At 36.6% G+C, this 16,107-nt stretch overlaps 1 protein-coding gene across 1 annotated transcript in view; it reads right to left on the bottom strand.

The window, feature by feature from the left end:
* Positions 1 to 734: 734 nt before the first annotated feature.
* LOC106093585 (uncharacterized) overlaps positions 735 to 16,107 on the bottom strand; it is a 185,051-nt gene continuing 169,678 nt past the window's right edge. The window contains exons 10-11 of the mRNA XM_059364410.1: positions 12,779 to 13,092; positions 735 to 1,384 (exon numbers count right to left, since the gene is read on the bottom strand). Coding sequence (XP_059220393.1) covers positions 1,112 to 1,384; positions 12,779 to 13,092 — 587 coding nt within the window. The 3' untranslated portion in view covers positions 735 to 1,111. The remainder of the gene's footprint in view (positions 1,385 to 12,778; positions 13,093 to 16,107) is intronic.

Here is a 16,107-nt window from a genome sequence, read left to right on the forward strand (position 1 = left end):
GCTGATATATTTTCCGGACTTAAATAATTTCAATCCCCAAAACACCCCTAAATCGGGCATATATGCCGACCATGTCAATGTGGAGCTTAAATGAAACATATTGGGTTGTACAGCAACAATTGATACCCACTTTCGGGACCAATTTTCTGGGGTCTACCCCTTTCCCAAAATACTCTGGGAGATCGGTCAATATGGCAGTTACATCTAAATTTGGTCCGATTTGGACGATATTCAACAAACAAATGTAAAGGTCTATTGCAATGCACTGTTTCAAATTTCATCCAAATTGGATGAAAAGTGGGCTCATATCGTACTGTTTCGAATTTCATCCAAATCGGATGAAAAATGTTCCTATTATGGGCTCAATACTCTATATCAGGAGATCGGTCTATGTGGCGGCAATATCCAAATATGTTTCGATTCAGAGTCGATCGGTATACTTATCAATGGGTCTAGCTCTTCTTCTTCTTAGCGCTGCAAACAAATGCACAAACTTATAATACCTTGTACAACAGTGGTGGTGTAGGGTATACAAATGAATATTTACAGCAAAATATTGATGGACTTTTGGCATAATTTGCATTAATAAAAACTTTACAATTAAAAGTGGTAAGTGGTGGATAGTTAATAATAATTATTCACGATTTAATATTTGCCAACTTGCCTCTATAATGCCTTATGGCGCTGAGCCCACATGCATTGTAAATATATTTATAAATAATTATTTTAATGAATTAAAAAATAAAACTTTTTTTTATTAAAAAAAGGAAGTGTGATTTAGAAAAAAAAACATTAGTTTCCTTCCCCTCAATCTCAAACTTACACATAATTTCATCATTCTACCTTAATACTTAAAGAATACTCAGTTTTTTCTATTTTATACTACTTTTCTTATCATCAGTTAGACTAGTTTGAAAGATTGTTGTATCGAATTTATATTAGTTCTTGTTTTAAGCCTTTGGGGTTTTTGTTTTATTCTCATTTTTAGAATTTTATGAAATTATGACAGAGCGATGGTTACAATGATACACTTAGCAATTACACTTAGTATGTAGTATGTGTTTGTATGAACTTATATGCTAGTTTCGAAGTGAACTAAGTTACGTTCAACTTAAAGCGCTTCAGTTGACGAACTGCAGGGACCTATATAAGCAGCATTAGCTATATCATTTGTATTTCTAGCAGCCATAGGAGAGCCACCTACACCTATACCACCCGAGGCTGTAGCAACTGCCACAGCAGGCGTTGTCTTACTATGGGTGGTTGAACTATGTTGCTTTGGACTCGTTCCCGTTGAGACAGCAGCATTCTTTATAGCACTTAGGGTTGCTGAGGCCACCGATTCGGGGCATGGTTTGGTTTGAGGTTCCATTGTTAGTGGATACTATAAGGAAAATAGAAATATAAAATCAGGGTTAATATAATTCAACATCAGTATATGGGCTAAAGTGCAGTTTACTGGGAAAAGCGCAAAACCATATTGTTTTTTGCATAAAATGATTAAATTATAGAGTTGCACAATAAAACAATTAAAAACGTTTCAAGTTCGGCTGTGCCGAACTTTGGATACCTATCACCATGGATATAAAGTTATCATCCTACAATAATTTCTTATATCTTCACTGTTATATTCAAATATTGACGGATTTGGATCATTTTTGATTCAAGTGCAGAGAAGCCTAACCTTAAATTGGACAGATCGGTCTGTACGGCAGCTATATGTAAATACGGTCTGGACCGTAATTGGGAAAGATGACGAGGCATACAATATAATTTACTGTTTCAAATTTCGGCGAAATCGGGTAAAAAATCACATTTTATAGGCGCAAGGCCTTAAATTGGGAGAAGGGTCTATATGGCAGTTATAGCTAAATAAATATGAATTGATCTCGACGTTGCTCGGCGCTGGTATCGAGTGGTCTAACAAAACTCAATGTACCAAATATTAGTAAAATCGGGCAAAAATTTGCCTTGTACATCACATTTCGTTCTATATGGCAGCTATATCCAAATATTGTCCGATCTGGACCATATTCGGTTACTACAGCAAGAAAAATTAAACAACTCACTGATCCAGATTTCAGCGAAGTAGGCTAATAAATGTGACTGTTGTGGGCTTAAGGCCTCAAAACGGCAGTCTTTACTAAATCTAGCTATATCTATTGGGTTGCCCAAAAAGTAATTGGGGATTTTTCATATAGTCGGCGTTGACAAATTTTTTCACAGCTTGTGACTCTGTAATTGCATTCTTTCTTCTGTCAGTTATAAGCTGTTACTTTTAGCTTGCTTTAGAAAAAAAGTATAAAAAAAATATATTTGATTAAAGTTCATATTAAGTTTTATTAAAAATGCATTTACTTTCTTTTAAAAAATCCGCAATTACTTTTTGGGCAACCCAATAGTACGAACTATACTGGACCATATTCTGGTCGTATGTCGGCAGTCTTAATACAACTCATTGTTCACATTTCATCGAAATTGGGCAGTCAATGCGGCTTCTATAGCAACAAGAGACTAAATCCGCAGATCGGTCTACATGACAGTTGCAAATTTGGCCCGATCTGTACCATATTCATTACATATATCAAGAGTCTAAATACAACTCACTTTTTTCAAACTTCAGCAAAATCGGATAATAAATGCGTCATTTATGGGTTTAAGACTTTAAATCGGCAGATCGGTCTCTGTGGAAGCTATATGTAGATATAATCCATCTGAACCATCGCTGTTTCGAACAATGGGAGGCCAAGTCCAAATACTGTTCTTAATTTCCTCGAAATCGGGTAATAAATGAGGATGTTATGGGCTAAAGACCCTAAATCGGCAGATCGGTCTATGAGGCAGTTTTATCTAACTAAAGTCCGACTTAGAACATATTCTCGTCGGAAGACGAGAGGCTTAAAACAACTTACTGTTTCAAATTTCAGCGAAATCGGGTAATAAATGCGGCTTTAATAGCCTTAAGATCCTAAATCGGCAGATAGTCTACATGGCAGCTTTATCGAAATATGATCCGATATGTGCCGTACAAGAACATAACCTTAGTATTAGGAAAATACGGATCTGTGCAAAATTTAAGCTCAATGTATTAATTTTTGAAGGTTGTTGCGTGATTACTCGTAGCGTGATTCAAGCACCTGAATGATATGTTGGGTGTGAGTACAACCCAAACACTAAGAGTAACAGTAAACTCTAATTCACAGCAACTTTCAAAGAGTAGGCAAACAAGTAACAAGTAAAAAGGCGTTAAGTTCGAGTATATATGTAAACCACCTTTCATCAAAATCCGGTGAAAATTGCATACCTTATGTCCCATAGCAGTTATATCGAAATATGATCCGATTTGGACAAGCCATTGTTCAATTGTGTATAGCAAAATATTGGTCTTTTTAGTAGCTATATCTAAAAATAAACCGATCTGAACCATATACAACATGGATGTCGAAAAGCCTAACTTGAGTCAATGTGTCAAATTTCAGTTAAATCCGATAATAAATACGCCTTTTTTGGGACCAAGACTTTTTATCGAGATATCGGTTTATATGGAAGCTTTATGCAAATCTTGATCGATCTAGACCAAATTGCAGAAATATGTGGAGGGGTTTAACTTAACTCTCTGTCCAAATTTCGGCAACATCGGACAATAAATGCGCCTTTTATGGGCCCAAAACATTTAATCGAAAGATCGATCTATATGGCAGCATTGTCCAAATCTGGACCGATCTGAATGAAATTGAAGAAGGATGGCGAAGGGTCTCAATTGAAGAAGGATGTTCGGACAATAAATGCGCCTTTTATGGACCTAAGACCCTGAATCGGAGGATCGGTCTATATGGCAGCTATATCCAAATCTAGACCGATCTGAGTCAAATTGACGAAGGATGTCGAAGGGCCTAACACAACTCACTGTCCCGAATTTCAGCGAAATCGGATAATAAATGTGGCTTTTATGGCCCTAAGACCCTAAATCCAAGGATCGGTCTATATGGTATATATATCCAAATCTGTACCGATCTGAGCCAAATTGATGGAGGATGTCGAAGGGCCTAACACAATTCACTGTCCCGAATTTCAGCGAAATCGGATAATAAATGTGGCTTTTATGGCCCTAAGACCCTAAATCGGAGGATCGATTTATATGGTAGCTATATCCCAATCTGGACCCATCTAGGTCAAATAGACGAAGGATATCGAAGGGCTTAACACAACTCACTATCCCAAATTTTAGCAAAATCGGATAATAAATGTGGCTTTTATGGGCTTAAGACCCTAAATCGAAGGATCGGTCTATATGGGGGCTATGTGAAGATATAGTCCGATATAGACCATCTTCGAACTTAAACTGCTTATGAACAAAAAAAGAATCTGTGCAAAATTTCAGCTCAATATCTCTATTTTTGAAGACAATAGCGTGATTTCAACAGACAGACGGACGGACATGTCTAGATCGTCTTAGATTTTTACGTTGATCAAGAATATATATATTTTATAGGGTCGGAAATGGATATTTCGATGTGTTGCAAACGGAATGACAAAATGAATATACCCCCATCCTTCGGTGGTGGGTATAAAAAGGTATTAAGTTTGACCGGGCCCATTTCGCCACAATCCGGTGAAAATTGGATAACTTAAGCACCCAAATTCGGCACGGACATTGAGTGGTCTAATATATATGTCGGATATACGGATATCGTGAGGCTCAGAAAAACTCACTGTTTCAAATTACAGCTTCAGTCTCCTTAGCAGCAGATCGGTCTATATGGCAGCTATATCTAATTATAGTCCGATCTGAACCATATTTCGGTTGGATGTTGGGAGGCCTTAACCTACTCATTATTTCAAATTACAGCGAAATCTGGAAATAAATAAAGCTTTTATGGGCTTCAGTCCCTTTATCGGCAGATCGGTCTATATGGCAGCTATTCCTAAATATAGTCCGATCTGGACCATATTTAGGTCGGATGTTGGGAGTTCTTAACCTATTCACTTTTTTCAAATTTCAGGGGAAATCGGGTAATAAAAAAAGCTTTTATTGGCTTCAGACCTCCTATCGGCAGATGGGTCTATATGGCAGCTATATCTAAATATATTCCGATCTGAACCATATTTAGGTCGGGTATCAGGAGGCTAAAAATAACTCACTGTTTAAAGTTTTAGCGAAATCCGCTAAAAAACAAAGCTTTTATAGGCTTCAGACCCTTTAGCTATATCTAAATATAGTCCGATTTGTACCATATTTCGATCAGTTGTCGGAAAACTTTAAATTACTCACTGTTTCAAATTTCAGCAAAATCGGATTAAAAATTAAGTTTTTATGGGCATTAGACCCTTTATCAGAAATTGCGTCTATATAGCAGCTATATCCAAATATGGTCCGATTTGGCCCATTCAAGAACCTAACCAGCTTTGAAGGCTGTAGAGTGATTACAACAGACGGACGTACAGACGCACTGACATCGTTAAATTTTACGACGATCCGAATATAGATACTTTGTAGGGTCGGACATTGAAATTTCGATGTGATGCAAACGGAATGACTAAATGAATATACCCCCTATCCTACGGTGGTGGGTATAAAAATAATGAGAGTCGACGGAAGCAGGAGACGTTGCTATTTGTTCTAATATGCTGTGCAAATTTCAAGCGGCTAGACAATAATATATTTTTAATGGCTATATTCCAAAGTAGAGGAGACAGACAGTACACCTCCATCTTTTTAGATCCACAGATCCCAAGCCTGCCGTAATATTTTAGTAAGTAAGTTATTAATAAACTTTCTTTCTCCAACTCCTTCATGATTGACGTCGATACATTATTGAAAGCACCTTTAATGTCAAGAAACGCTACCGACTAGGTCGTGAAGGGCTGTTTCAGTGGATTTGCCTTTAATATATGCATGCTGCTGCCGCGATTGCCGATTTCCAGGAATCTTTTCCCTAAGATATGTTTCTACCAACCTCTCAAGGGTCTTCAGCATAAAGAATGACAGGCTAATAGGACGAACATCTTTCGCCTTCGTGTGGTAGGTTTTTCCAGCTTTTGGAATGAAAATGACGTTTGTGTTCTTTCATCCCAAAGGTATATATGACATTCTGATACAAGCAGAGTATATCTCCCTAAGTCAGGGAACCAGTCTATCTCTGACTTCTGAATATACCCCACCGTAATAGGTCTCGAGGACAGAATCTTCCTTAGTCTAGTGGCCTCAGATGTATCCTCCACGGAGCTGCAGAATTCTACCCAGGATTTGTTATGAGCCTTTCTCAGCTCGCCCTAATGTATTTTCTTAGCTCAGCCTTACAGATGTCCCAATCGTGTAGTGCTCTTATGGCTTTTGCTCTGTTGGAGAGCTTTTTGCAGTCCTTTCTTAGGCCATCCGGCGCTGGGGTCCACCATGGCGGTCGCTGTTTGCCCCTTGGCTTGACACTAGAACATGCCGACACAAGCGAGTCATTCAGGGCCTTCGTGATCGTGTGTCCAACACTACGGTTCAAAACCTACAGAACTAACAAATTTCTGTTAGCATCAACGCTGCTTGCTATTGACTGATAGATTTCTATCCAAACTCAATATGAGCTCCGTATCAATTTTCTTAAATACTGTGAATTATGAAATTCCAAGGAAAAAATTATTTGGATTCATTTTAAATAATTATTTAAAAATTTATATTAGTCTGGGTGATTCGGTCTTTTAAACCATTAAATACGGATGGGTAGAAAAATACCCATGAATGGAGATGTCTTAGAAAAATTCCAGCTCGAGCCAGGATAGAGGTTTACTAATGAAATTCGGATTGACGTAAAACGGACGACTAAAATTAGTTAAAACAAGTAAAAGCATGCTCAGTTTGGCCGGGTCGAATCTTGGGAATCCACCACCACCACCTCAATTTATACAAAATAAATGAAATTGTAGGGCATAATTTTATTCTACAATACATACCAAACTTCTGTCAAATCAGCAAAATTTAAAGCTTCTAGGAACCTAAAATGGATGGAAGCTATAACAGAACATCACAAAAATTGCGGCTTGTAAGGGCTCAATAAGTCAAATCGGGCGATCGCTTTATATGGGAGCTATGTCAGATTATGGAATGATTTTGGCCGTACTTGGCACAGTTGTTGCGGCACAAAAATTTCGGCTTGTAAGGGTTCAAGTAGTCAAATCGGGCGATCGGTTTATATAAGAGCTAAGCGGGTTTTAGGCCGATTTAAAGCGTACTTGCCACAGTTGTTGAAAGTCAGAACGGAACACTACGTGCAAAATTTCAGCCGTGGAGGGTATAAAAAACCAAAAAAGCAGCGGCAGATTAGTTAATCACCTGAAGAAAAAAACTAAGGAGACATTCGAACTCCAAAAACTTTTAAAAAATTTAAAGGAAAGCCAAATTGAAAAACAGATTCAAAATCTAGACCCAACCATATCCACAGATTTTTCGCTCTGGAAAATCACAATCTATCCTTATTATACCGAAAATAATCAAAGAACTTCCAAAGAAAGTTATTGATTGCATTACATTTATTTTTAACGCTTGCTTAATGCACAATTTTATACTACCACAATGGAAAGTAGCAAGTAGTAGGTCCAAAAACCAGGTAAGTTGTTGGACCAAGTAAAATCATCATAAAATCATACAAAAGTTTTGAAAACACTTTTTCTTTAAAATGCCTTGGATTGAGGAACGGAACCTAATACTAGATCGTCAATTTGGATCGGATTCCGTAAGAACCACGGTACGATCGAGCAAGTACACCGATTAGTTGAAACGATCAATCATGCCTTTGAATCAAAACAATATTGCACTTCAGCATTTCTAGATATATCACAAGCTTTTGATAAAGTATGCTATGAGGGTCTACTATATAAAATCCGAAAGCTTCTTTCAATCAACTATAACCTATAACCTAGACCGCACACATCTTTCGTCACTCGCCAAAAACTGAGTGAGCTTGGCTGGGAACTTTCGATGCATCCACCATATAGCCCTGACCTTGCACCATCAGACTACCATTTATTTCGATCTTTGCAGAACTCCTTAAATGGTAAAACTTTCGGCAATGATGAGGCTATAAAATCGCACTTGGTTCAGTTTTTTGCAGATAAAGGCCAGAAGTTCTATGAGCGTGGAATACTAAATTTGCCAGGAGGATGGCAAAAGGTTATCGAACAAAATGGCAATTATATATTTGATTAAAGTTCATTCTAAGTTTTATTAAAAATGCATTTACTTTCTTTTAAAAAATTCGCAATTACTTTTTAGGCAACCCAATATAACTAACACGAAACTACGCGAGGAACTACACATAAAGAAAACGATAAAAGAGGAAATTTTATCACAACTTCAAAATTACAAACAAAGAATTGAACAACATCCGAATCAACTCGCAACATGTCTAATGAAAAATATGAATACTTTTACAAGGCTTAAGAGGAGAGCCCCGCAAGACCTGCTTATGCGTACTCTGTAGATGAAAGAAATCAAATAAACCAAAACTATAATATATAAAATGTAAATGGAAAAGTCTTGACTGAAGATACCAATAAGTGGGTTTACCACTGGGAAAACACCATTAAATTATATGATATGAAGCATTATGAATTAAAAAAAAAAAAACAAATAAAAAGGCGTTAAGTTCGGCCGGGCTGAACTTTGGACAGCCACTACCTTGGGTATATATTTAAACCACCTTTCGTCAAAATCCGGTGAAAAATGCATACCTTATGCCCCATAGCAGCTGTTGTATATCGAAATATGTTCCGATTTCGACGAAATACTAATAAGTACAAGTCATTGTTCGATTGTGTGTAACAAAATATTGGTCTTTTTAGTTGCTATATCTAAAAATAAACCGATCTGAACCATATACGACACGGATGTGAAAAAGCCTAACGCAAGTCCTAACACAACTCACTGTCCCAAATTTCGACGAAATCGGACAATAAATTCGCATTTTATGGCCCCAAAACCTTAAATAGAGAGATCGGTCTATATGGCATCTATATCCAAAACTGAACCGATGTGAGCCATATTGAAGAAAAATCTCGAAGGTCCTAGCACAACTCACTGTTCCAAATTTCGGCGAAATCGGACAATAAATTCGCATTTTATGGCCCCAAAACCTTAAATAGAGAGATCGGTCTATATGGCAGCTATATCCAAATCTGTACCGATGTGAGCCATATTGAAGAAAAATTTCGAAGGTCCTAGCACAACTCACTGTTCCAAATTTTGGCGACATCGGACAATAAATGAGCCTTTTATGGGCCCAAAACCTTAAATCGAGAGATCGGTCTATAAGACAGCTATATTCAAATCTGAACCGATCTGGGTCAATTGAAGAGGGATTTCGAAGGGCCTAACACAACTCACCATCCCAAATTTTGGCAAAATCGGACAATAAAGGCGCAAAACCTTAAATCGAGAGATCTGTCAATATGTTAGCTATATCCAAATCTGGACCGATCTGGGCCAATTGAAGAGGGATATCGAAAGGCCTAACCCAACTCACTGGCTTTATGGACAAAAAAAGCTGGCTGTTTAGGGACAAAAAAGAATCTGTGCAAAGTTTCAGCTAAATATCTCCATTTTAAAAGACTGTAGCGTGATTTCAACAGACGGACGGACGGACAGACATGGCTAGATCGTCCTAGGTTTTTACGTTGATGAAGTATATATATACGGAACGACAAAATGAATATACCCCCATCCTTCGGTGGTGGGTATAAAATTAAATGAAATTTTTGTATTTTTTCAAAAAAATTTAAAAACTTTCTTTAAAAAAATTATTTAAAAAGACAAAATTAAAAGAAGACTACGTCAATATAAATGCTCTAAATTATAAATATATGAAATTTCATCCAAATTGGACAAGGAATCGAGAGTCAATATTTATATTTATTTTCTTTTTATACCCTCCACCATAGGATGGGGGTATACTAATTTCGTCATTCTGTTTGTAACTACTCGAAATATTCGTCTGAGACCCCATAAAGTATATATATTCTTGATCGTCGCGACATTTTATGTCGATCTAGCCATGTCCGTTCGCCTGTCCGTCCGTCTGTCTTTCGAAAGCACGCTAACTTCCGAAGGAGTAAAGCTAGCCGCTTGAAATTTTGCACAAATACTTCTTATTAGTGTAGGTCGGTTGGTATTGTAAATGGGCCATATCGGTCCATGTTTTGATATAGCTGCCATATAAACCGATCTTGGGTCTTGACTTCTTGAGCCTCTAGAGTGCGCAATTCTTATCCGATTTAAATGAAATTTAGCACGACGTGTTTTGTTATGATATCCAACAACTGTGCCAAGTGTGGTTCAAATCGGTCCATAATCTGATAAAGCTGCCATATAAACCGATCTTGGGTCTTGACTTCTTGAGCCTCTAGAGTGCGCAATTCTTATCCGATTGGCATGAAATTTTGCACAACGTGTTTTGTTATGATATCCAACAACTGTACCAAGTATGGTTCAAATCGGTTCATAATCTGATAAAGCTGCCATATAAACCGATCTTGGGTCTTGATTTCTTGAGCCTATAGAGTGCGCAATTCTTATCCGATTGGCATGAAATTTTGCACGACGTGTTTTGTTGTGATATCCAACAACTGTCCTAAGTATGGTTCAAATCGGTCCATAATCTGATATAGCTGCCATATAAACCGATCTTGGGTCTTGACTTCTTGAACCTCTAGAGTGCGCAATTCTTATCCGATTTGAATGAAATTTTGCACGACGTGTTTTGTTATGATATCCAACAACTGTCCTAAGTATGGTTCAAATCGGTTCATAATCTGATATAGCTGCCATATAAACCGATCTTGGGTCTTGACTTCTTGAGCCTCTAGAGTGCGCAATTCTTATCCGATTTAAATGAAATTTAGCACGACGTGTTTTGTTATGATATCCAACAACTGTGCCAAGTATGGTTTGAATCGGTCCATAATCTGATATAGCGCCCATATAAACCGATCTTGGGTCGTGACTTCTTCAGCCTCTAAGGTGCGCAATTCTTATCCGATTGGAATGAAATTTTGCACGACGTGTTTTGTTATGATATCCAACAACTGTGCCAAGTATGGTTCAAATCGGTTCATAATCTGATATAGCTGCCATATAAACCGATCTTGGGTCTTGACTTCTTGAGCCTCTAGAGTGCGCAATTCTTATCCGATAGGCATAAAATTTTGCACGACGTGTTTTGTTATGATATCCAACAACTGTGCCAAGTATGGTTCAAATCGGTCCATAATCTGATATAGCTGCCATATAAACAGATCTGGCGACTTGACTTATTGAGCTTCTAGAAGTCGCAATTATTACCCGATTTGCCTGAAATTTTGTACGATGGATCCTCTCTTGACCATCAACATACGTGTTTATTATGGTCTGAATCTGTTTATAGCCCGATACAGCTCCCATATAAATCGATCTCTCTATTTTACTTCTTGAGCCCCCAAAGGGCGCAATTCTTACTTGAATTGGCTGACATTCTACACAGGTCTCCAACATATAATTTAATTGTGGTCTAAACCGGATCATATTTTTATATCGCTCTAATAGCAGAGCATATCTTTTCTTATATAATTTTTTGCCAAAGAAGAGATGCCGGGAAAAGAACTCGACAAATTCGATCCATGGTGGAGGATATATAAGATTCGGCCCGGCCGAACTTAGCACGCTTTACTTGTTTTGTATTTTATTTTATGATTTTTCATTTAACTTTCCTTTCTATTTGGGACAGCAAAGCACAATAATAAGAAGAACTTTAAAAATGTTCAAGCAAATGTAGTGCATTGACCAGGCCCAAAATTTCATTGTCATTTTGGCTTTATAAAACAATTTCGGGGTAGGCTGGGCAAAAGTTTGTCTTTAGAAAATTTTTTACTGAACTATAGTCTTTAGAAAAAAATCATTAAAATGCAGTTCTTCGAAAGGTTTTCATTGAAATTTTGTTTAGGACAAATTGTGATGAAGTTTTGTCTTTAAAAATATTATGCTAAAATTTTTCGTAAGAGAACATTTCATTAAAAATTTGTTCATAAAAAAATTGCATTAAAATTTTGTGCTTAAGAAATGTAATTGCATGGTGGTCCTGGCCTGATCAAAATGTTGTCTCTGTAGAATATTATAAATATGAAATTTTGTCATTTAAATAGTATTGCCTGACTACGTCCCTGGCTTCCATACAAACCGATCTCGGATCCTGACTTCTTGCGCCTCTAGAGAGCGTAATTATCATCCGATTTGACTGAAAATTTGCACAGCCACTTCTGTGACTTTCAACAATACGTACCAAATATGGTATGAATCTGCTCTTAATCTGATATAGCTACCATATAAACCGATCTCCCGATTATACTTCCCTAGGGCGTAATTCCTATCCGAATCGAAAAAATTTTGCACAGTGACTGTTTTTAGAACCTCTAACATACGTGTTAGAATCGGTCCAAAACCTGATACAGCTCCCATATAATTCAATCTCCCGATTTTACTTCTTGAGCCTCTAGAGGTCGTAATTCTTGTCCGATTTGGCACAAATGTTGCACGATGGCATTGTGCCATTGTGCAACAACAAACATCCAAGCAAAGAATGGCGCGATCGATTCATATTCTCATATTGTTCTAATAGCATAGCAATTCTTATCCATTATGCTTTATTTGCCTATAAATAGATATGGGGCAAAGAGCTTGACAAATGCGATGCCTGGTGGAGGATATACAAAATTCGGTACGGCCGAACTTAGCACGCCTTTACTTGTTACTTGTTTCACTTACCTCTGGATTTTCATCAACAGCCGGTAGCAGTTCATCCGTTGAATTTGGTGTCATGGGACTGGGCGTTGCCATTGTTATACGATTGAGGGCAATACCATGTTGTTGCATTGTCATTGCCGTATCGCCGATTATGATCTGTGGTTTGTACTGGCCCAACTGTTGTTGCTGTTGATGTTGCTGCAGACGGGCCAGACGTAATTTCATCTCATGACGTATCTCCTTCTGTTGCTGTTCCTTTTCGAAGCGCATCATGCTATAGCTACGAACGGACGAACTGGTACTATGGACAGACGCTAGACTTGGTCTTCGTGAACCTAATGGTTGAGAAGTGGATTAGGGTGGAATGAAAAAGAGAAAATGAGACGTCAGCATTGGTATGTGAAATTCAGTAGGGTTGTATCAAAAATAATTTAAGCATTTTTTTAAGCCATAATACAAAGTAAACAGCGTTAGTATTTTTTATTTTCTTTTTTTTTTTGCTATATTTTGGTGTTGTTAGTGACTTTTGGTGGTTGGAGGTGGAGGGGGGAGTTATTTGAGAGAGAGAGAGTAGGAGTTTTGTTTTTTTTTAAGCAATCAAGCTAAGAAGGCTTTAAAATATTTTACAAATTCTGCTGAGTATGAGGATGAAATAATTTTCAAAATGGATTTGTCCAATAGTTTTTGTTTTTGGATTTAGTTGGATTTACATTAAAAATAAACTTAAAACAAGCACATGTGTTTTTTTCAAATTTTTTTCATGATGAAATTCATACAGGATGCAGCTGCTTAAGATCAATTCTTTATTGCTTGCATAGAAAAAAAGCGAACAGTTGAACAAAAGATTTTTTTGATTTTTTCGACAAAAATTTTGAAGAGATAAAAGAAAATTAATAGAAATTTGGAAAAAATTTTGAAATTTCGTAAAAACGTGGAATTTGGGTGTGGGGACTTGACATTTTGAAAAATTGTTAAACATAGAGAGAGTGATAGACTAAAAGACAAGGTAAATTTGGAAGAAAAATCAGAATTAATGTGGTATACGTGTGGTTAGTTTATAAGGGGGGTGGGAAAAATTGTGAAATGTATAATTTATTTTTCACTAAACAATATCTGGGAAATTCCAATGACATGCTCTCAAGGCAAAACTTAAAACAGTACCAAAGGGAACTGATTTGAGTTGCCTCTAATGGTCATGTTTTCAAGCAGGATTTTTTTGCAAGGTTATTAATCATAGATTTCGTCATTAGTTAAATTTTTATTTTTTTTTTCAAAATTATTTTTAGTAATGGATTTAAATAAAACATGACATTCTTGAAATAATTCACAAAAATCGTACTCATATTACAAGGAGAATATAAAACAAACTATAAAACACAATCAACAAAAATTTCAATAAAACTTGGACTCAGTCACCGCCATATTGCTTTTTTATGCTCACTATCGTTTGGTCTCTTTTTTGCCTTTTTTCACCTCTTCATTATTTTTTTGTGAGATGTATTTTTATGGAAGTACTGTAACAAAATGATTTCTTTTCACTAACTGCCGGTGATATACTGGGTTTTTATATATGTATATATATATTTTTTTTAAGAAATTTTTCATATATGGTTAGAGGGTAGGGGGTAGGTAGTAAGTAAGTAGTTTTCTTTTGGTGTTGTTTTGGACAGAAAGTAGAGGAAACCATAATTTATAGAAAATAATTTGTTTGAGCTTTAAAACAAAAAAGAAAAACACAAACACAAACTTTCAAGAATTTTCTGAGAATACAGTTAATAATAATCATAGTTACACATGTATTAGAATATGTAGTAATTATTGTTGGTTGAATCGTATAAACATTTGACGAATATTAACATCGATTAACATAAGATAAGGCAGCAAAATCAATTATACACATTTACTTATCTGTCTAGACGAAAACAACATAAAACTAAAAAGAAAACATTTTTTTTTGTTTTTAATAAAATGCATTAAGTTTGTTATTCTAAAATTTTTAAGTGTAAGTCTTTTTGTGTGTTTCTTTGGAGGAGGCAATGTTTTTGTCTTAAACAGAAAGTGTCCTGTTTTGTCTGGGAGAAAGAAATTTGTTCAAGCTTTTCTACAACTAGTTTCTTCTTTATTGATAATCTTATGGTTTACAGAGTTTAGAATGCATAGAAGATTATCCATATAAAAAATGAAAATTTACTACCTCTCTACCTTTACAATAAACTAGAATAAATTGTTTGTTGCAGTAATAATAAGAGTTCTAACAAAATAATGGAACTGCTTTTCCCTATTACTTATAGTTCGAAGTGTTGCAGAATTCATTGATAACTACTACTTTTAGGGAAATATAAAAAAAAAAACACAAGTAAATGCGCGTCAAGTCTGAACGGGCCGAATCTAATATACCCTTTACCATGGATCGCATTAGACACGATCTTTGAACGACTTTTTCGACCATATAGACCGATCCGCCGATTTTGGGTCTTAGGCCCATAAAACCCACAGTTATGATCAGATTTCGCTGAAATTTGAGACAGTGGGTTGTGTTAAGCTACTCAACATGCTTTTTTAATTTGGCCTCGATCGGTCCAGATTTGGATATAGCTGCCATATAGACCGATCCGTCGATTTAGCGTCTTAGGTCCATAAAAGGCACATTTATTATCCGATTTTTCCAAAAATTGTGACAGTGAGTTGCATTAGTCCCTTCGATATCCTTCTTGAATTCGGTCCAGATCGGTCCAGATTTGGATATAGCTGCCATATAGACCGATCTCTCTATTTATGGTCTTGCGCCCATAAAAGGCGCATTTATTGTCCGATTTCGCCGAAACTTGGGACAGTTAGTTGTGTTAGGCCCTTCGATATCATTCTTCAATACAGACCGATATTTCGATTTAAGGTTTTAGGGCGATAAAAGGCGCATGTATTGTCAGATTTAGACGAAATTTGGGACTGTGAGTTGTGTTAAGCTCTTCGACATTTTTCTGCAACTTGGCCCAATTCGGTCCAGATTTGGATATAGATGCCATATAGACCGATCTCTCGATTTAAGGTCTTGGGCCCAATTTCGTCAAAATTTGAGACAGTCTGTTGTATTAGGCCCTTCCACATCCCCCTTCGATTTGCTCCAGATCGGTTCAGATTTGGATATAGCTGCCATATAGACCGATCTCTCGATTTAAAGACTTGGCCCCATTAAAGGCGCATTTATAATCCGATTTCACTGAACTTTAACACAGTGACTTATGTTAGGCTTTTCGCCATCCGTGTCGTATATGGTTCAGATCGGTTTATTTTTAGATATAGGTACTAAAAAGACCAATATCTTGTTTTACATAATTAAACAAGGTCTTGTA

This window comes from Stomoxys calcitrans, chromosome 1 (assembly GCF_963082655.1).
Source record: "Stomoxys calcitrans chromosome 1, idStoCalc2.1, whole genome shotgun sequence".
In the NCBI taxonomy this organism is placed as follows: Eukaryota; Metazoa; Arthropoda; class Insecta; order Diptera; family Muscidae; genus Stomoxys; species Stomoxys calcitrans.